This window comes from Myripristis murdjan, chromosome 4, assembly GCF_902150065.1.
Source record: "Myripristis murdjan chromosome 4, fMyrMur1.1, whole genome shotgun sequence".
NCBI classification, from domain to species: Eukaryota; Metazoa; Chordata; class Actinopteri; order Holocentriformes; family Holocentridae; genus Myripristis; species Myripristis murdjan.
This window is the reverse complement of record NC_043983.1, coordinates 18,064,497-18,087,478: the sequence shown is the minus strand read 5'-3', so window position 1 is coordinate 18,087,478 and position 22,982 is coordinate 18,064,497. Positions and strand designations below refer to the sequence as shown.

Here is a 22,982-nt window from a genome sequence, read left to right as displayed (position 1 = left end):
CTTTTTCACCTTCATTTAAATTTAGATATAGAAAACTTCAAATGCAAGTTAAAAACAAAAAGCTACCAATTTCTGAAATGTTTATTAAAAATTAAAAACTACACATTTTAACCATTTGTATTTACTTTGATTTTGCTAGTTATGTCACTAAAAACAAAAGCAGAAGAGGTATTATTTAATCAAGTTTCATTTAAGGCCTCGGGCAATGTAAAAGTTGAAAAGGGTGTGCAGACTTTTGATATCCACTGTAAAGATGGATTCAGGTGCTTGTAGAGAGCATTCTAACAGCTGGTATGCAATTCCACCATAGAAACCACTGCATTTAGGAGAAAAGTTTTAAACAGCTGTCCACTGTAGTGACCGCTATGCGCCAAAGGGTTAAAGCTAACCTGTCATCAGACTTTTCAACTTTGGCTACATCACAGCCTTTTTCCATTGCACATGTAATTCTTAGTTGCAGAAAAGAGCTGCCATTAACTTGTTCATCACCAAACTGAAGAGCACAGCACTGAGAGAGGGTCCCACCCAGTGGAGCCAGTGATGGGACAAATGGATGGCCACCACTGCTGATGCAAATTTTCTGGCTGGAAATTCCATCAACCACCAGAAACTCCTCCCCAAGCACCAAGAGAGGAGAAATGAGAGTGATATGCGGAGGTTGTGGGAGGGCAGGGAAACTCCCTGAACAGGTCGCCTTCCTCTCAAAAGGTTTGGACAGTTCCACCAGAGTTTCCCCAGAGAACGAATTGGATGACAGTCTGCAAGCTTATTATAAGGATGCACAACTTCTATAATTGACTGTATACTCTAGGCTCATTGCCAGTGAACCAATTTTAGATTATTCCAAATTGGACTAGAAGAGTACAGCTTTCTGCACTACAAGCTGAACTGTCTGCGGCTCACATATTACCAGGCCTAAAGAGGAACAGAAAACCCAGGCAATTTGTTTTGACTGAATAATTAAGATGAACTTTGAACACCACTGGCTGCTTCCTCGTCTATAAACTCAGTTAGAACAGCTTTGTTACAACAGTAGTTACTCACACCCCTACACCAATGGCAGTGATGATTGGTCCAGTGCAGAGAAGTACCAGCAGGGTCTTGCTCTGCTTGTTGTCTGCAGCTATGCAAACTGTTATGACCAGAAAGGAATGACATGATGACCTCTGCCATTAAGGTGCTATATAGACTCACACCAGATTGCATGGCATTGAAAGCTGCCCCAGAAGCATTGCCGAACATCATATGGTGCGAAGGGGAACACAACATACAAATAAACCCACAGCAAATTGTTATTATTCACTGGTGAAGCTTCAGTCAGTGTTTTCATACACCTTCCATATTGTCATTTATTTTACATTCATTTACATTCAGGCATAAGGCATTGTGTTTGATGCGAGTCTCTGCAAACTTTTGCTTATGCAGTCTCTATTATTGCATCAGTCAGTAATCAGTGCAAGTATATCCAAACTCGCCTATGTTTCTGATGAATGTCATCTAAATACATGTACACACTGATTGATGATTATTTCATATTATTTTGTCATACACGCAAGTCTGGTGCTCAATATGGGTTTATATTGTTCACATGCAGCAGAGGAGCGGGATGAGCAAGACTTAGCTGCTGTTATGTAGCAAGAACTCGACAAAAAGCCGAAAGAATTATATATTGAATTATATATTGACAAGAACATTAGATTACATCCTACTCATGCAAAACAGATTCCAACAACAGAGGAGGTGAAGGAACGGGAAAGACCGTGATGTGCGCATACACTGAGAAGAGGAAAAAACGAAGAGGGTTAACTCGTTTCTTTTTGTGTAATCCAAAAATCAGACCGAACAGTACGGAATCTGATTGGCTGTCGATGAGCAAACCCTTGCGTGATTGGCTGAAAGTAGGCACTCTCGGGTTCGTTGGCTTGCTGAACACCACAACAAGTCTGCCTCGGTCTTCAGATTCTCTTCGCCTGCCACGCAACACAATCTTTGGCATATATTTAAGCATACACTAGCGTTACATTGGTGAAAAATATGGCAGCTGACGAATAGAGAAAAGTGTGTGGATCTTCGCTCGATTTATCTAGAAAAAGACGGCACTTGTAAGTTTATTCCTCAGAATAATACAGAGTTGCGGGGAATGATAGTTGAAACTATGCGGCCCTGGCTATATGTAAATGATCTCGGTGATATGGAAGAAACTGCTTTTAGAGGGTTAACATGAGCGCTAACGTTGACGCTAGCTAGTTATTAGCAAGCCGTAGCTACGAAATCCAGCGAGCCAGTTGTCAACACTGGGATCAGACTACTACCTGGAAGGGTGTATCGTTTCTGCTTAACGTTGGGTATGGCGTCCAGGAGCAAATATTCGGAAATTAAAACGGTAACAATTTGTGTAGGTACAAATTCGACGTTAGGTTGGGGTTAACCGGCTAACGACAATGTTGTAATATTGTTCTTGAGGCGAAATGGCCAGCTAAGTTAATAGTTCATAGTTGAGAAGCAGAGTTGGTGAAACACTGGAAAGTGATACCGCCGTTACTTGCGTTATCTCACGTTATACAAGTAGCCGTGGCAAGAATTCATGGAAGGTAGCTAGGATAATGTACTAACCCAACGTTAAATTGGCCACAGTAATGTCGGCTTCATTATCACGTTAATGAAACAAAATAGCTAATATTGTCTCCAGCTTCAACGGGTTAACGAAGGTTAAAGCTAATTGTACAGCGATACTTCAAGTCAGAGCACGCAGTCCCATTTTTCAGACTTGCCAGACAGCCTTTGATGTCTTTCTGGATAGCTCATATTTGTGAAGTTCCTGTTAGATAGGATAACGTTGCAGTGAAATCAGAAGGGTGTAGGTAATGCACAGTAAGTCAAAAATAACTGTTACTCTAATGTTATTATGGGCAGCCCAAGTTCAGTATAGGCCCAGCTTAACAATTTTCCTTCTCATGAAAGCCATCCCTCCAACACTGTGTATGTGGGAGTGTCCATGACTGGAATATTACTGTAGCTGCATCAGAGTCAGCTTGATGTGCTTTAGTTTGCAGAAAGTCCATAATGCACTTTCCTAGATGTAGCAGCATGTCCCTTCTGATTCAGTGTGGCTGCTAGTTTATGTTGAATGCTACTCTTTCTTGCGCTCAAGTTAGTTTGTAATTTAGGATATTACACTGAACTACCATTACCCCACAACTGGCAGTGTTTTCTGCTGTTGTCAGAAACTGTAAAATACATAGTCTGCATTTGGATTAGTTGGTAGAAGTGCTGTCCAGGTGACCCGTTCAGAGTATTCATATAGACCCATGAAATCCAGATGCTGTTGGTGCAGTTGAATAAATGGAGTGGCTTCCAGAATTGATGGAAGCTGTGATGAAAATGAGATCAGATAATGGAGATGATAACATGGGTGCGTGATTGATAGCTTCTGTCCTAATTTTCTATTGTTTGGAGCTCAGATTGTATGATTCCTTCAAATGTAGCTCAGCATGTTGATGGTCACAAGAGAGTCTGGAGTGTTACGCTTGCTACAGAGTGAATCTAGTGCCAAAAAATTAAGGTTATTGAGAATATACTATTTCTGATTTTGCGAGGGAGTCTTGTATCTCAAGCCTCAGTTAATTCTCAATGAAACAGTATTAGGCGATATTGTGACTATGAGGAAAGCTGGTTTTGCGCATATCTCCACACATATAGCTGTACCCATATAAACAATGTTGACTTTAAAATAACTGATCAACTGGCTTGAATAATAATGACAGCTTGAAACCCTGGTAATCCCACTTGTTTCACATGTTGTGGGGCTATCTGACATTAACTAGAGTTTTAATTTGATACACATTAATTATTCTTTGGTGTAATTTTGTGTGTTTTTGTTCCTACTACGTCTCATAAAATATTGTCAAATTTTCTATTTCTTAGGGTAAAATTACAGGAGCATACTGGGTCAACATCACGCACCCTGCACCTTTACTCTCATCATAGAAGTATCACCATTTGTCATCAGCCAACATGGGAAAAACTTCACTAAAGGGTAAGGAGACTTTATTTGACTGTGTTCAGTAAAAAGTTTTTTCTTTTCCTTGGAAAAATAAGAAAGCAGATTTGTCTCTATGCATTGAAAGGAAACTATGTCATGTTTATTAACACTTGCAAACATTTTTCTTTGTGTCCCTTTGCAGTTATAGTCATATAATAATAATAATAACAATAATAATAATAATAATAATAATCAATATCACAATTCAATAACAAAATTCAATATCAGAACTCCTTTTTGTGAATTAGAGGTAGGCTAACTGAGACCTTCTGTCAGATTGTTGTGATTGCATTCAGAAGCTTACACAAGACATTTCAGAGTTGGTAATAACATGCAGGGGATGTCTTGTGTAGTGACGACAGTCTCTAGGCCTCATGATATTATTTCAGAAACTGATGCATTCGGTCTGAGATTGCATTCAACCACTTTTAATAGTTTCCTCAGGAATCCCTATTTAGAGATTCCCTGCCAGTATTTAGACTCCTGTTTCTGAATCTCAGTCAATAAATTCAGATGGGAATTATAATTTCTTGGATGATATAACACTTCATATCTAAGCACAGGCTATAATTTTAGAATATGGAGTTCATATTTAAAAACAACAGTAAATTTTTAATGACAAACTTTATTGAAGACCAGATTAATAGTAGATTGCCCTCTTTTGTCTCATCTGTTATTTTAGTTGCATCCTCACAGTTAATAAACTGTGTGTTACAAGTATAACCCCTTGGACAAGGTTTTCAAAATGGGACCGAGACTTAGTGGCATAGCTGCAGATACCTGTGGCAGGCAGCCAGTGTTGGTGGTTGACTGCCCAGGAACTAAAATGGCATTGTGTGTGGGAAGAGCAGAGTATGTACTCCATGAAAGACCACTTTAAAGATGTGTGTGAATAATTTTTGAACAAATTTGGTAACATTTGCATCATTAACTTGATCATTTTTAGATCAGAAAGATGGCAAAAAAGAGAAACCAGGAAGGAATGTTCCATCGCCAGGTACAACTCCTGCAGCTACTAAAGGTAATCCTTTTTATTTTTTCATTTTTATATAATATTTTAACTGAATGTTGTCCAGGATAGACTTTTGGCTTTCTATTGATGGTGTCTTCCTTGTTCTGTCTTCTCTGTAGTAGTTTGACAGTTAAACTGCTGTTACCTTATGAAATGACCTGATTGGTCAATGGCTTGATGATACAACCTCAAATTCATTGACAGGTTACATAATGTTGTGACCTTCTTCATTATAGTGTATTAAATGGATTTGGATTGGACCTTTCATCACCTTTCATTATTTCTTTTAAGATACTTTCAGCTGGGAAGAGTATTTGAAAGAGACATCATCTACACCAGCTCCGCCAAACTTTTTTCGTCAGGTATGTTCCCATTTAGTCTTGGCTGAAACGGTTCCTTTCTTTGTTGTGGAAAACTCTGCACCTGGATTCACACTCCGAAGTGAAGGATTCGGCATTGTTGGCAATAACATTATAAAAAATAGTAGAATCTTAAAGTATTTTGTTTTGACGGCTGTTTTTTTTAAAATACAAAAGTTAGTAAGGTAAGTGGTTTGTGACTTGCTGCCAGTAGAGGTTTACAAACTGAATTTATTGCCTAACATAAAATTCTGAATATATTATAGACTACACATGTGAGGCTCCAGTTACCCAGAGCCACTACAGTGACATGATATCATTTCAACTCAGCTAAAGACAATTTGGACAAATAATGATTTGTTGTATTTGATTTGAATGATGCTTACATTAGCGGCACTTACAATACTGTCCTAATGTCTGCAGGCCAGGGTCCCACCCTCCAACGACTTCAAGGTGGGAATGAAGCTTGAAGCCCATGACCCACGCAATTCCACCTCAGTTTGCATTGCCACTGTGATGGGTTTAACAGGTGTGCGTCTGCGTCTCCGTCTGGATGGGAGTGACAACAGCAATGACTTCTGGAGGCTGGTAGACTCTTCTGACATTCAGCCTATTGGCACCTGTGAGAAGAATGGAGATATGTTGCAGCCGCCACTGGGTATGGAAACTTTTCATTGAGGGGAGGTGGGGTTGAAATGAATGCAGTGCATGTCAGCATTATTAATAAACTTTGAAATTTTGATTATAATTATTTAAAGATTATTTGAAGTAAATGAAAGACCTCAAATGATGTGTGTGAGAGGCAGTTCTTTACATTACAAATCAAATTATCTGCCATGACAGAATCTTCTTTAAAATATTACGTCATTGTGCTTCTGGTTGCTTATAACCAGTGATGGGAGTAACGGCGTTACAAAGTAACGGCGTTACTTTTATCAGTAACGAGTAATCAAAGAAATTACTGTTTCCTCCGTTGTAACGCCGTTACCGTTACTGACAATAAAATGCGCCGTTACTTGCCGTTACTTACTACTAATACTTATTATTATTATTTTACTATCCTGTTCGAAAAATGTGCGTCTTGTGGAGAAAAAGCGGTGTGTCAATTTTCAAACAAGTCGGACTTTGCAGTTTTTCGTAACTTATCAACATGCATGGAGAATGACTGAGCACAAATTAGAAGAATTGTCTGTGTTCTCCGACGGCAGAGCGGATAGTTTCGCCGCCTGTCGTGCAGAAGACCACGGGTTCAATTCCCCATCCTGACTAACTGACATCACTACTTTAAACTATAATGTGTTACTTTTTCAAAGTAACGTGGCCAACACTGACAATGATAGATGAAATTTGACAGCAATGTCCACACTGCAACAGCAACGCAAAAATATATGCATTAATAAGATGATTTAAGAAAAGAAAAAAGTAATTATAAAAATTACTTTCCCCAGTAATTGAATTACTCTTCTGCAGCAGTAATTGAGTAGTAATCAAAATTACTTTTTTACAGAAGTAATTAGTAATTGTAACTTATTAGTTTTGTGAGTAATTGGTCCCAACACTGCTTATAACATAGCGTCTACTCAATAGTCAGCAACTGTAGAGGCGCCGTGGCAGAGCTGTTAAATCTTTACCCCGCAGTAAAAGAAGAAATGGCACTATAATAAACTTGAACTGAGAGTGACTGCATGATCATTCTGTAGAAAACATAATATGTCACTTTAATATAGCTTTGCCACAGATTGCAGAAAAGGTATACGTAATTGGGTTAAAGAAAACTAAAATCTCAGACCAGAAAAGTGTTTTTTGGCCCTTAAAACTACAGTTTACTTAAGTCCTATAGTGGTTGTAGCTTTCTTTTAAATTTTAGTATTTCATAGTACAGTAATAAATGTTTGCCTGCTGGTTGTATTTGTCTTTGTTTAATCAGGTACACCAAGTCAGTCTAATTCATGCCACTGGGCTTTAGTTTTATAGTTGATTCTCAGCCATGCCTGTGGATGAAATATCTTTATGCATTTTGAATCCTCACATCTCTATATTCTAAGCTGTCAACTATGCCCAAAATAGACACCTACGCACTACTTATCTTGACGTTAGTTATCATGCCCTTTTCAGTGACGATGTCCCGGATATCTCACAGAAGTCTACTGGGAAAGAGATTGCCAGAAGGAACTCAGTGAAAAATTTACCATTTCCAGCTCTAGAGTTTTTGTCTGGTTTAGCTTCCAATCAGGATATTTAGGTTATCATCACCCCAACCAGTTAATGCACTTTACCCATATATTGCTGCTGAGAATATGCTGTGGAAGTAAATCTCTGAACTGGGATCACTTATTGTGAGTGAGAGTTGTATAATTATTTGCAGGGAATGCATATTTGGTCATTGCAGCAGTTTATGTAGTTTCTGTGGTCTTTTATGCCCTTTGGTATTAACATGCGTCTCCTGTCCAGATTGCAATCAATCATGCTTTAGCTGCATTTACACTTGGTATTAATATGTCTCTAGTGTCTGCATGGAGATCTGATTACGATCCAATTGCACAATACTGCACACATCACATCCCTGGGTGCCAGTGCAATTTTTTTTTTTTTTTTAAAGATGGTAATCATTGGTATGTACCCCTAGCTCTTTGTTGGGTCTGGACTGGAGAAAGCATCTGCATTCGCACTTCTGTTCAATGTGGTCACATAATGCGTGTCTGACCACCTCTTTAGATGGATCGGGCGGTTGGATTACGGTATACTCAGTGCATCTTGGGTGTATGTACATTTGTATTTTTATGTGGTCAAGCACTATCTGGTTAATGTCTGGCCACCCGAGATACATGTTAATACCAGGTGTAAAGGGTGTCTTTGGTATCCCTGGTCAGTTTTTCAGATTCCTTAGTTTAAATCAGAGATGGTTGCAGATTTGAATAGACAAGGCTAACAAATCCTATGTAGTAATTAAAACATATGCAGTTGAGAACAACACGACAGTGAAAGTTATCATTATGATTATTTTGTGCTTTTTGTAATAATGCTAACGTGTTTTAAACGTGACTGTTTTCACAATGTAAATAGGGAAAAGCAATTAGGTGAAATAATCTTCAAGGCTCTACAACACTTCACTAACCTGTGACTGCAAATGGCCTCAGTGTTTTGAAGAAAACAGTTGTCATTCATTCTCTGTAACAAAACTGCTAGAGGTATAATATTCCCAAAAAATAACATAATGGCCTCATCAAGAATAGGTGAAAATACATGTCACTGCACTCCATTATGCTCATCTGATAGAAATAGCACTAATATCAAGAGAAAGATAGGTTAATCTTTTCAGCTGTAGCAGACATGTATACATATTAGGTTTTTATTTTTTTTTTGTCCCAGAAGAGCAGCTCATTGATGTTTGATGCCTTTAGGGCTGCAACTGCCTTCTTTAAACCCAACAAAGATTTTCAATTGTATTTAAATCCGAGGACAGAGAGGCCACACCAGGACATTCCAGGATCTGTTTCTTAACCAAGCTTTGGTTGGTTTGGAGATCTGCTTGCGATCATTGTCTGGCTTGAGAGTCCAGGTACATGGTCAAGATTGACGATTCCTGCAGCAGAAAAACTTATCCACATCATCACTGACCCACCTCAATGCTTGACTGTGTGGATGGTATTCTTCTAGTCTTAAGCCTGGCCTTTCTCACACCAGACATACAGCTGATCCATGTGTCCAAACAGTTCCAGTTTAGTTTCATCAGGTCATAGAGCTGTCTCCCAAAACTCTGCAGTCCTATCCAAATTCCTCCTGGCATATTATAGTCAACCCTTTATGTTCCTTGTGGTCAAGAGGGGAGTGCGTCTTGAAGTCCTGCCATGAAGTCCTTTTTTATTCAGTGCTCGTCTTATAGTTGCCCCTGAAGCCCATCTTGTCATGCCACTTGTCCCATCTTCATCAGTTCATCCTGTAGGCCTGTTGCAGTAATATGTGGGTTTTCTTAGTTGTCCTTATTAAGTTGCTAAGGGCTCTTGATGAAATTTTGGGCTTTCTTCCACGACCAGGCAGGCTTGCAGCTGTGTCATAAGTTTTAAACTTTCTTCCAATGCTCTCAGTGGTGTCTCTTGGAATGTTAATTTTTTGGGAAATCTTCTTATACCCACTGCCCTTCAGGTGCAATGAAATAATTTCCTCTCTCAGCTTTTGCAGAGGCTTGTTAGTCTTACCATTATTGCAGCTCACCATGAACACCTTCATTGGTGGGGTTTATCACAAGCAAAATGAAGCAAAATTAAGGATCATTGAGTTCTTAAAGGCTTTATCTTTTAACTTAAAACATTTTTAAAGAAGATTTTAAAAACAGCAATAATTATATAAGGTTTGAATAATTGTGACATGGCTATTTTAACAAAATATAGTATTACACACGAATATTGTATCATACATTTTCTTTGTTGATTTTATGTATCACTCAACTGATAAAGAAGTTATCCAAAGCAAAATATAAAAATATAACCCATTGAAAAAAACTTAAATTTGTGAATCCTTAAAATCTTCGTGGGGTTGAACACCTTGTAAAATCGCAAGGTGTTTGTGCCAATAATACTGACCAGCACTGCATTCTTATTTTTTATCTAAACTCATTTATCTTTTTTCTGCTCTCTCTCCAGGGTTTCGCATGAATGCCTCCTCATGGCCCATGTTCCTATTGAGAACGTTAAATGGAGCAGAGATGGCTCCAGCAGCAGCTTTTAAAAAAGTATGTTGTCCTTCCAACATCAGCTTGTCATACAAAAAGTGCAATATTGTCTTGGTTGCAATATATTTATTAATAACGTGTCTCAACGTGCCGTCCATTTTCAGGAACCTCCAAGGCCTGCCCAGAACAACTTTAAGCCTGGCATGAAGCTGGAAGCTGTGGACAAGAAAAACCCTTACCTCATCTGCCCTGCAACTATTGGAGAAGTAAAGGGTGATGAGGTCTTTATAATGTTTGATGGCTGGCGGGGTGCTTTTGATTACTGGTGCAAGTATGACTCCCGGGATATCTTCCCTGTGGGCTGGTGCTCCATCACAAAGCACAGTTTGCAGCCACCAGGCAACAGTGGTAAGTGCAACCCCCTAGGTGGCAGCAGAGTACTGCCTATGCTACAGTAATACCATCCATGAGTATCTGAGGCAGATGTTGTTGTGATAACTGTTTCCTTTATGCTCATTAAGCTGTGGTGGCCCCAGCTGTAAAATTGCTCCCGCAGCTAGAAAAATAGAAATACAGTTAACATTAATCATCTGGGCCTACTGCTTAGCCTGGCAGAGTAAAAACACACACAGGCTAATCCTTAACAGGTGCTGGACATAATACAAAGCATGGATCAAAAGTAGAGCCCACACTCCAAAAGCTGCTTCCAGGACCTTTATGAGCACCTGTGGTGTGATGTGATGTTGTGCTCAATGTCAAACTAGAGACATTTGAAAACTATAGCCACTAAATAACCACATCTATCTCTTGGAAGGACTAGCTCATGTGAGAAGCCACAGGACCCAATCCAGACATCATCATTGAAGCCAAAAAGATACAAATCACGGTGTGCACACAGTGTGAAGAGACAAGAAAAAATAAATTGTGCACATATTTACACACACACACACACACACACACACACACGTGTATGTGTGTATGTATATCTATATCTATGTGTGTGTGTGTATATATATATATGTAGTTGACATATAGGGAAGTTATACGTGTAGGAGAGTCATGTTACCCAAGTACTTTGGACACAGGATGAATAATGACAGAACAAGCCCACTGTCCTTAGTGGTACCTCTAAACTATTTTATGTACATGATATTTGTGAGCTCCACAGGTGGGAAAAAAACTCAAACCAAATAACAGATGGCAATAAGATAAAACTTACACAGTAAAATACAATATAGGTCTCATAGACACACAAGCAAATAGTTCATCCAGAATATAATAACAGCTATACCATTACATATATATATATATATATATACCAGTACAGTTTAAAAAGAAAGGAACAAATGTCAAAGTTCTTACTTGTTTCGTTTCTTACTTGTCATATGTATGAATATTGTGCACAGAATGGTAGAAACATATAGAGACTAGAGAAAACAGTTCATAAATGCAGAAATCTTTTCTATTGGGAGCTCAGGATGTCTCAGTTTAAATACATCTGTGAAAGACATACAAATCTTGCATGAAGACGGATGTGACAAGAGTGTCTGTAACCACGTCAGTTATGTTTGGCTTTTGTTATTTCTCCTCTCTCTAAAAAGAGATAGGGTTAGGGTTTTTCCCTTGAATATGACCCTTCCCAACACAAATCAAATTATAGCTCTCTTTGCCATGAAAAGTTCTCTTTGGATCCCGAGATCTTGTGCTGACCTGAACATTGTAATAGCCCGACTCAAGTCAGCAGTCTGAATGACCACCGAGTGTTCCTATTTGATAGCCTCTAATACATGTCATTTATGACCCTCTTCTCTCTCTTTTTGCCCAGAAGGAAAAACACATCTCTTTACACCAGCCTATAATAAGACATAATGGATGACTTTCTGAATTTGTGGGGAAATGAACGTAGATTTACTTCTGAATGGTGTTCAGAGGTTACTGAGGACACTGCAGAGACGTTGGCATTGCTGGTTATGTGAGGGCCAAATATATAAGGTATCGGGATTTATTAAGAGTTCTCATTTTCACTATAAACAAAATATTTCTGAGTGGAGTTTTCATGTTCTCCCAGGTTAGCGTGGGTTTCCCTGGGGTACTCCAGTTTCCCCCACCATTAAAACCATGTGTGTTAGGTTAATGCTCCCGTCAGTACCCTTGACCAAGGCATTGGCTTAGAACTGGAGTTGGTCCCCAGGCGCTGCACTGCGGTTGCCCACTGCTTCTAAGAGTTAGGATGGCTTAAATGCAGAGCACAGATTTCCCTGTGGGGGTCAATAAAGGATAACTTAACTTAATAACTATATTTCCAAAAAATATATGAAAATCAAAGTCTTGCCAGTTCTTGCTGGTTCTGCAAATCCAGTAATTCACTGTTGGAGTAGGGCCTTTTTCCTGTCTGTGCTTTCTCTTTCATTGACTGTAGGTGTTAAGGTGTCTAAATTTATAGACACAAGGTACAGCTCTCTGTGTATGGAGAGTTTGTCCTAAAAAATAACTACTACAGTTGCAATTATTGCACGATTCTCAGTTTGAAATATCTGAATAAGAGATGTTCTGTGACTGCTTTACACACAGGAACTCATCTTAGAGTGGAAACAGGAGTGAATCTGCCTCAAAGGCAAAATTACCCCCTTCCCCGACATCAGAAAAGGCTCAAAATAAAGATTAAGTTAGTTAAAAGTGCTGATGCTTTTAACTGTATGCAGAAATTTGAGGTTTATCTGGAGGATGTATTTAGGATGCAGAGGATGGATGTTGAGATCAACTATTGCAGATGTTGCTTGGTGTTTTTTGTGCCTGTACATTTTATATTATACCTGATCCCTAGCGAGTCATTAACTGAATATTTTAGTTAAACATAGGGAAGTAAAGACAGATCTGTATCCACACAGAAAAATCGGCCAGTGGTATTGTGTAATGTTGAACACTGCATATTTTTTTATACGCTTAAAGGGCTTTAAGTGGCACTTAGCAGTGGGATTGGTTGCCCACAAAGATGGAGGATTGGTGACTCAAAAGCAAATGAATACTCCAAGATTTCTGCTCATTTCTTTCTTTAATTAAAAGCTCAAAGTTCCAGTCCTAGGCAATTTGTATATTGGGTGCTACATGAAAAGTCATAGGAAACTATGATGTGGTATTTTCAGTTTGATCTTCTACATTTTGTGGGCCTGGTAAATTGAGGCTCCAGAGAGAGAGAAAAAAGTTCTTCTCCTGTCCCCACACCCCAGCTATCAGTATTTACTTTTTGTCATTTACTAACTACCAAATATATTTGGAAACCATAAAAAGCATATACAGGGTAACTGTTGAAACTAAAACTTCAGAAATTAAGAAATTGTACTTAAGAGATACTTTGTGTACAATTCAGTGGACTGTATTTTCATAAATTTTCATTTGTAGCATAAATAAAGACAAATGTGTTAATTCTAGACACCAAGTGTTACAACAACATCATTTTCATAACCATCAGAGCAAGAAATATTTGAGTGGATTTCAGTAGTTCAGAAAGAATTTATTGTAGTGTAGGCCTACAGAGTAACTGGAGGAGATTTTTGTGACTTTCTTTAAATTGACACACAGTGCCCCTCTCTGCCTTGTGATTTTGCTTTTCCATTGAGCCGTTGGGAGAGTGTAAATGTTTCTGTGTTTTACACATGAAGCTTTGCAGATCACCAGGTCCTGTCAGATTGAGGGAAAAAACACGGGATGTGAGGTCAGAGATAGAGAACAGGCAAGGACAAGAGCGAGGGAAGAGATGAAGGGGGACGATTTATGTCCTTGACATCCTACCTGTTTACATGAAAATTGATGTTTACATAAAGGCTACACAGTCCAGCTTAGGACAGGGGCACAAGTGTGTCTGTGTATAGGACTTTCGATGGGAAGGATGAGAGTATGTCAGCTTAAAAAGATGCATGAAGAAAATGCATGTCTATTTCTACCCCCCTTGCTCATCTTGAGTCTGTGAAGTTTATGTAATATTTTACCTGTTAATGCAGGAGCTTTAAAATACAGTCCAGTACACCCTTAGAAGGTTGGGAGGGGCTTAGACTCCTCCACCCTCATCTCTCCACTCCTCCCCCAATGAATGCGAATCAGTATGTCTGCCTAACCCTGCTCCCCTATCAGTATGGGCTTTGTTTTGCGCTTGCATTGAATTGTGGAGGAAAAATTGTATTTAGTTTCTACGTGTGGGTAGTATTTGGGAATCTGGAGTATATCATAAAAATGACAAATGTGCATTAGCTGAGGAAAAGGGCTGCTGCCATGTGGGCATGTGTGAGCATTTAATTTCATTTTTTTTTTTTTTTTTTTTTTTTGCTTTGTTTATGTTTTCCACTCAACACGGTGAGTTCTGCTTTTACTCTGTTTCTATTCTTGGATTGCCATTTTTCTTGTGGAGAGAGAAGCCAGCTTACCCTCAAAATAAGGGATGCTTCAGTGGTGTTTCCTTTGTTCACACTGTAGATAAGAGTAATCATAACATTTGAAATGCCTTTGAAACTCTAATCTTTCATCTTCCTTTGTGCATTTGAATTGTGTGCATAATACTTTCTATGCTGTTTTATTTTTGTATTTTGTGTTACTTTCCTGTAGGTATGTGTGTGCTGCAACTCTTCTAAGTGTCTATAAATTTCCTTGTTTAGGAGGATCTCTTTATTTAAAAATGATAAAATACGTATATTGACCCATTCTTTATTAGCAGCTAGTCTACCTGGGAGCTTATACAAAGTACAGAGTGTGCGTTGCTAGTGCACCAAAATATAATGTACATCTGTTCAGGGGTTGTTTGAGTTGGCAGTAGATTGTACTGACAGGAGATGGTGCCGTTGTAATTCTCTTCAAATCATGGATGTTATAAAGAAAGCAGCAGAGGACTAGAAGCTAGTTAATGCTGTAATTGTACATTGTTGTACATTGTAATATGGCATTATTCAATAGAAACTCCTCTCCACTTTACCGTCAACTAATGAAAATTAACTGCTGTGCAAAATGTAAAATAGAGCAAGTAACTGAAACTGTGCTACACTTTGATTGGAGGCCAAACACTACCATTTTCAATGATAACATGCCTATCCCACATATGCATTAGAATGTCTTTATACGATCATTTGTAGTTATGTGTTCAAGTAACACCGATTCCAGTCACCGGCACCATCTCATTTCTTACATTATGGGGCTAAAACAGGGGAGATGAATTATGCTTTGAATTTCATCATGGATATTTTCATCTGTGCTGCATTTTTGTCCCAGATTCTTTTTCATTTTCAAAATTGTTATCAACTAGGATTGCTATAAAATTTCTGTAGAAATGCTAGATTTCTTTTAGAGACAAAACAGTCACCTAGTAGCTCTATTAATGCACCACCATGCAGCCATCCAACAAAGAATCCAGTGGTTCTCCCAGTGCCAGTAACTTCATGCAAATTGGATTGTCTTACAGGTTTTGACTGTGGTGGGGTATGTTTTGCATCAGCTCTGTCATGTGTTGTCTTTATAGTCACCCTTCCGAAGAACCTGCAGATTCTGTCGGCGTCACCCTCTAAGCCCAGCAGGCGTTCCATGCAGTCCTCCTACAGGCTCCCCAACCCCCTGCCCCCTCTGCCTGTCAGGAAGGGGGTAAGAGGGCGTCGGCCCAAGAGTGAGACCATTGCCCTCCTCAAAGCTGTGGCAGAGGCAGCAGCTGCCCAGAATGGGACAGCACCAGAAAACACGGAGCTTACACCCAGGCCCCAAAAGAAGAGAGGCCCCAAACCTGGAAGCAAGGTGAGACCCTGTTGAATTGTGTTTCTGAGCTAACACTTGGATTCCCGTCAAATATTTGAAAATTGAATGAACATCAACTTGCCTTGTTTTCTCAAAACATACTAATACTAACTAAAACTAATTTGTTTTTCAGAGAAAGTCCAAGGTTCTCCAGAACACAACACAGCTGCCTAGCATTCAGGTGCCACAAGAAAGCCCTTCCAGCCTAAACTCTGTGGTCTCTACAGGTAAGAATTAGCCCCTTGAATCTTGATTTTTCCCTTAATTTCCTCTTTTGTTGCCTCAAAGATAGAAGAAAGCACGTTTATGCAATTTATATTACAATGCCATAACATTTTCATACAATCTTATGACATACTTAATCACTGACACACATAATCATTGAAGGTACATCACACTTATATTGAGTGAAATATTTTGGTTTTATGGCTGCACGATTACATCAAATATCTAGCTATCTTGTGCATCATTTTATAGGCATTTCCCTGTAATTCCGCAGCACATATTTTGTATCTTTGTAAACCTTGTGATCTCCACTAGAATTTGAAATAAGTTTCTATAAGTTTGAACAAAGATTGGTCATGATGCATGCAATATGATGAACCCAACAATGGGACTAGCAGGGTTGAAGAGTCTCATAAAATGAAACTTTTATTTGTTCCCTCCTCTGACATCCCTTTCTCCACACTTTCTGTACTGAATGAACAGGCATTGCTAGCGTAAAATTTTGCTTGAAATTTGCTTTGTATGTTTTCATATTGTTACAGTGTGTGTGTACGTGAATAAGCATGGAAACTGCGGTCCCCACCTGGACAGGAAGCAGATGCAGCATCTGCCCGACCACTTTGGCCCAGGGCCAGTGAATGCTGTCCTCCAGCAGGTGGTGCAGTCATGTATAGACTGTGCTTACCAGCCTAAAGTCCTACTCAGTGCATTGCAAACCCACTCAGGAGGAGGGGAAGTTGTCAGAGGTAACACATAACCATCACTGTTTGTTCACACATTTTGTTAAATCCTTCAATCAAATCAAGTGTTTTACCACAACAGTAACCAAAAGATTTCTAGTTGAAAAGGTGCACTCTAAGTAGATGGCTGTATAGTTAACTAAGCCGTTTCTGTCAGATGAGTGATAGACCAGTATGACCAATATACCAACATGTATTGTCCTTCACCCCAGTGAGAACAGATGGTGGAGTTCGTTTGGTCAAACTGCCGTCAGCTTCCAGTGCTTCCTTTGTGCTGCGCTTCTTGGAGACTTTGTGTCGTCACTTGCAATGTGACAACCTGTTCAGCAGCCAACCATTTAGCCGCTACACCACCTATGACAGGACCAAGTCAGGTAATGGAGATAAATTTCAGTAAACATAAGTGATTTATCAGGAGAAGAATCGGGGTCCCCTTTCAATCAGCAAACCTGCTTCTGCTTGGACAAAGTTGTTATTGTAAACTAAAACTAGATTTTAAAAAACATTAACTGAAATAAATATGTTTAAAAAAAAATATTCATAAAAAAGCTGAACTGAACTAAAACAGTCTTTTCTTGTAAAATTAAAATAAAGCAAATGTGCAAATGTTGCTTTGTGGACTGGTGGGGATATACACTACTCACAAAAAGTTAGGGATATTTGGCTTTTGGGTGAAATTTATGGAAAATATAAAAAGTTCACGCTATAGTGATATTATATCATGAAAGTAGGGCATTTAAGTAGAAGCATACACTGGTGATTTCCTCATCTCAAACAATTTCTTGAAACAAAAGCCAACAAAAGTGATGGATATACCACAACAAAAAATGTCAGTGTCAGTAACTTGTCATGTGCCCTTCAGCATCAGTTACAGCTTGACAACGACGTCTCATGCTGTTCACAAGTCGACTTATTGTCTGCTGAGGCATGGCATCCCACTCTTCTTGAAGGGCGGCCCTCAGGACATTGAGGTTCTGGGGTACAGAGCTCCGAGCCTCTACACGGCGACTCAGCTGATCCCATAGGTTTTCTATGGGATGCAGGTCTGGAGAAAGTGCAGGCCACTCCATTTGAGGTACCCCAGTCTCCAGCAGCCGTTCCCTAATGATACGACCTCGATGAGCTGGAGCATCAAACACCTGATGTGAATTTTGCCGTTAAACTCCTTGTTAGAGAACAGCAACTTGTGCAAAAAGTATTGAAACATTGAACAGTTGGACATGTGCATTCAAAAGTTTACAGAAGGTCACATTAAGTTCACCTGTAAAGGTTATAATGCATTTTAGGTTCATCCTGAAATTTCACCCGAAAGCCGAAAATCCCTAACTTTTTGTGAGTAGTGTACATCATTAGAGTGAGTGAAACTCCACTCACTTTAAAAACACCACCCGTTAACAAATGCTGTGGCTGTATGTTGCTTTGCAAGCACCTGATAAAAATATATCATAATGTTTTTGGTGTATCCCATTTATGTACATCTGAAAAGAGAGCATGATTGTTTTTTTTGTTTTGTTTTGTTTTGTTTTTTGGCAAAAACTATAATAACCTCTGGTTTGAACGTCTCTACACTGTATCTGCTTTGAATCAGCTGTTGTCCTCATTTGTCAAACTCATTTGTGTGGCATAGACTGCAATCAGTTGTCCAACATTTCTGTTTTCCAGTGAAAGAAGAGGCGCTGGAGGCACCATCTCTGGGCCGGGCTAGCAAGCGGAGTCTCTCTGGGGTCTCACCGCCATATGCAGCCCCTCTCTCTCCTAAACATTTGCGTACCGAGGCCCACCCTTCAGAAGGTTCAGCTTAGTTTTCAGATTAAATTAAATTCATTCACATCTCACACCTGTTTTCATTTTTAGTGCTAATCTTTCAGTCAAATAGATGTTTTTTTTTTCATATTCAAACTGTCCCCGAAGAACATTTGATTGACAAGTTTCATCCATCAGTAACAAAATAGTGTAATATAGAAGCTTTTAAAATAATGGAGGATGTTCTAATGTCTGTTGTCTTTTGCTCTCTCCAGCAGAGACCTTGCCCCATGAAGAGAATGCCCTCATAAAGGAGCAGCGCTTCATGGACTCAGCCTCCAACTCCATAACCCCTCGACCCCAAACAGTGCGGAATTCGTCAGAGTACCACTCCCAGGGCAGCAGCCTCTACTACCCTGGCAATGGCACACCCCTACGCCGCCTGTCCTCTAACCCTGCCGAACTCGCCTCCACACAGCCACTCAGACGAGTCGAAGGTATACCACCAGCCATCTGTGGAAAAAGTAGTGCCAGCAGAAACTGACTTGAATTGCCATTATTTGAAATGTGCATGCTCATATTGAACGGTTGAATTCAAACTATGGATTTGTTCAGTGAATTAATTAAAAACGGAATTTTAAAAACAAGAATCCTTGACAGGTTTCAAGGTTTCATATAACAAATATGTCTCATTAGCTAACAAAAAATGTAGGCAAAAAGCCAGACTGTCTTTGTATGAGAAAATCATCGGGCCTGGCACTCGGCTGTCACTTAGTGGACACATTGCAGCTCAAGTGAGGCTGTACAGACAACATAAGCAGCACTTTGGGATAGGACACAGATAGCTGGTACTCTGTCTTTGAAAACAGTTTTACATTTTGTTCAGTGCCGTCCCCTGCCTCTTGCTCAGAGTGTCTTCTCTTTGTAGCAGCCAGCTCCACCACAGGCCCTGAGGCCACAGCTGCTGACCGGGAGAGCCTGCAAGTGCCCAGTAAAAGCCCGTCCTTGTGGTCAATTGAGGAGGTGATGCAGTTTGTGAGGGATGCTGACCCCTCAGCATTAGCCCCACATGCTGAACTATTCAGAAAACATGTAAGTTAACATTTGCTAAGATGTTTTATAACACTGGATGTTACATGATTTTTTAATCATTACCCATAGCACTTTACAGTGCCATGAGTGCTGACATTTTCTGAATCAATCACTGCTTTTCCAGTTGAGCTAAAAAGGGCTACAAGTTGTTTTTTTCAAAAGTCTATATATCATAAGTCTTAGCTGCTGGAGAGATGTGGGTTCAAAGAGTTTGTGGATTGAGCAGTGAGTTTATTTATAAACTGCTGTGATCTCTGCTGCTCTCTGGTTGCCAGTTTTCAACAGGGGGGTTGTTACTGAAAACAGGTTCAGTCTGCGATGTTTACATCAGATAATGGAAGTATTCCTTACAGCTTGTAACAAGGTTATCTGTGGTAAATAATCTCACCAGAAAAAACAAGCCAGTCAGAATTAGCTCCAGTTGCTTTGTCAAAACTGGGCCTAATGAAAGACCAACTGATCATTGACAGTCTTACATTTGCATCAGCCCGCCCATGTAGTTGCAGGTTCTGCAGGGTAGCAGCTACTGTTAATGTCATGGAGGAGGACAGCAGCACCAATACTGCCAGCCAGTCAGTAACCAGTGGCACATTAATAATGACTGAAAGTCTCCAAAACAGCGTGTTAGAGCCTAGGTACAAGAGAGACACTGATAAGTTGCATAAGTTATTTCTTCTTCACAATTCTCTTTCATGTAAAAAAATATAAATGCATAAATATATAAATATGATGCCCCTTCCCATAAAAAAACAGATACTAAGTCCTGTTCCTTATTTTTTTTTCCACAGGAGATTGATGGAAAAGCCCTGATGCTGCTGCGGAGTGACATGGTGATGAAGTACATGGGCCTCAAACTAGGGCCTGCACTGAAGTTATGTCATCACATAGAGAGGCTGAAACAAGGCAAGCTGTAGCAGGACCATGCACAGTCTTGCCTTCGCTAGACCCATGGGCCATAGTCGCTGGAAGGGCCAATATTTGGACACAACTCAGCATATAACACCATATGACTCATGGGGCATGCAAGTGTTACATGTTACTCCAGACTACACCTTGAGGGAACCTGATAGATGTTACAGCTTCATTTAGACTTGCGGAGTGGAGAAGTGTGCCGTGCATTGCTGACACATTACCTCATCCCCTCATCAGTGAACAAAAAGCTGTTCAAGTCTAATAGACGCCACTGACTTTATGAAATCCCAAAGGAAAATAATCCCTGTAGTGTTTACATTGCATAGCACGTGCATACGGAGACAGACTTTTTTTATGGAGATGAAATCTTTTGATCCTCATTTCGGATCCCCAAAGATGGAGAATGTTTCTTCTTATAAGATGTTTTTATTATTGTCGAGATCCAGTTAATAAGGAGGGGTCTGTGTATTAAAAGAATTGATCAGATGTTCTTCCCCACGTTCTTACAGGAATCCTGATGGTTTCTCATCTGCTCTGTTGTATAGCCGTTGTCAGTTCCTGTTTATTCACAACTATGCCTAAAGTGTGGGGTTATCTGCCTCTCCAAGGATTGCCCACGTCACTTCATTCCATTTCTTTCACACAATGATATATTGGAATTTTCCTTTGCTTGAACATTGTCAGTATGATGGTAATCAGCTATCAAGTGATCATATTGTCTTCTGACTTGAACTGGTTGAACGTCAGTTTTCTCACGAGCATCCCTCAGAATCATTAAACTGCTAAATCCTGTGTGCTGACAGCGTGCTGGATTTGAGGTCGAGTCTTAGTAGGCGATGAGTTTGATTGCCTCAAACTGGTTGTATTCATGCACAGACATGGTCTCCATCCAGTTCTTATCAATTTTAGTCAGGAAGTGCCCTAAGCTCTGAGTCTACATACTTAGAAATCATGGGTTGGATTTATTTATTTCAGTGGACAGATTGGTAGTGCAAATATGACATTTCTTAAGGGCTTTATATGTTTTTGTTTTGATGTGATCTCTGTATCAGTCATAATCATTCAAGCTTGTTGGTCTGCCTATGACCTCAACGTTGTCACTTTGACCGTTACAATCACTGTTAGCAATGAAAACAGATATGTACAGTTTTATGGGTTTAACCATGAATATCAGCAACAGAATGTACATTTTGTAGAAAACTAAATATTTTAAGGAAATCATATATAAGTTAGAAATGTGAAAATAATGGGTTGGGGATATGGTGACTATTTCAGACAATGTATTCCATACTGCTTTTTAATACTTAATGCAGCGCTTTTAGTTGAAATATCCTCATTAATAGACTTTGCCTTGCTTTACTTATGACATTTCTCAGGATTATGTGGTCTTTGTTAGTACAAGTTTTTGTAGCATACTGTTTTGGAATAATATACTTAACAGAATTTTCCTTTGTTATTCCCCTGACTTAAAATTACTTGTGCCATATGATATTCAGTACAGGATCAAAGTGCTGTTGATTTCCCCTTGCATCTTAAAGTACTTGAAAAATATGTTGCAGAAGTAACTTGTTCATTCTGTCACATCAGAAAAACTATGTATTGTGTTCATGATGTTGTGTATTTTTTTTTTTTTTTATAAACCTATAAAAAGCAAAACTGTGTGTGTGTTGTCGATTAAGGTAAGTCTAAAAATTCATTTTCATATTGAGGGGAAAAAAATCAATAGTTATTGTAATTTACCCGACTGACTCAAAATGACTCAATAAACAAGTGATCCATTTATAATTTCGAAAATTACTCCAGGTAATCAAATTCAGTGCATATAAAATGAAAGCTTTGTACAGCAGCAATGGCAATGCAGAAGGACCACCTGTAAAGACAATTAACTCTGAAATCAAATGCCTATCATCAGCCTCTGTTTTGAAATTTGATCTTATAAGCACAAAATTAATAATTAATAAAAATGAGCCAGATGTAAACTTCTGAAATATATTTGAAAAAAAAAAAAAAAAAAAGACAAAAAATGTTAAAACATCTTGAAGATGGTTTGTGAAAGGCTCCTATAAACCATATATCTAAAATACCTAAATTTACTTGGAAATACTAGATGTACCCAAGAAGACCAGTATCTTCAGAATGTATAAAACTGCCATACAACAGACCTAAATTATGTCAAAATTCTTCACTTAATTATAAGTAGGTTTCCTCAGTAGGTTTCTTCAATGAGTTGACTTAAAAATGCTTCATCAATGGTGATCAATTTACAATATCAATATTCTGAAAACGTGGATCATACTGCTTTTCAGTAAACACAGAAGACATGGTGAAAACAGCCCAGTCTGTTGTACTGCATGCTTCAAACAATGGAAAACAGTGGATACTAGACACCAGTCTGTGTTTGTGCATTAGTTTGGTATGAATG

General features: G+C 39.1%; 1 protein-coding gene across 3 annotated transcripts; it reads left to right on the top strand.

The window, feature by feature from the left end:
* The first annotated feature begins 1,984 nt into the window (after positions 1 to 1,984).
* LOC115358032 (sex comb on midleg-like protein 2) lies at positions 1,985 to 22,226 on the top strand. Of its 3 annotated transcripts, none has more exons than XM_030049809.1 (15): positions 1,985 to 2,102; positions 3,925 to 4,036; positions 4,989 to 5,063; positions 5,346 to 5,416; positions 5,837 to 6,071; positions 10,054 to 10,142; positions 10,247 to 10,490; positions 15,583 to 15,848; positions 15,982 to 16,075; positions 16,616 to 16,819; positions 17,026 to 17,187; positions 18,476 to 18,604; positions 18,835 to 19,053; positions 19,485 to 19,648; positions 20,437 to 22,226. In XM_030049809.1, the coding sequence occupies exons 2-15, from the start codon at positions 4,015 to 4,017 to the stop codon at positions 20,560 to 20,562; spliced, it is 2,100 nt and encodes a 699-aa protein (XP_029905669.1). In that variant the 5' UTR covers positions 1,985 to 2,102; positions 3,925 to 4,014; the 3' UTR covers positions 20,563 to 22,226. The 3 variants fall into 3 exon arrangements, with proteins under 3 accessions (XP_029905669.1, XP_029905668.1, XP_029905667.1); XM_030049808.1 differs by having other exon boundaries at positions 18,832 to 19,053; positions 19,488 to 19,648; XM_030049807.1 differs by having other exon boundaries at positions 18,832 to 19,053.
* The last annotated feature ends 756 nt before the right edge of the window (positions 22,227 to 22,982 follow it).

Excerpts from the sequence above, each read along its gene's own strand:
- LOC115358032 (XM_030049807.1), top strand. The coding sequence starts at position 4,015 with ATGGGAAAAACTTCACTAAAGG. Across the intron at positions 5,064-5,345 it reads AACTCCTGCAGCTACTAAAG|ATACTTTCAGCTGGGAAGAG; the intron begins GTAATCCTTTTT and ends ATTTCTTTTAAG. Across the intron at positions 17,188-18,475 it reads CTATGACAGGACCAAGTCAG|TGAAAGAAGAGGCGCTGGAG; the intron begins GTAATGGAGATA and ends TCTGTTTTCCAG.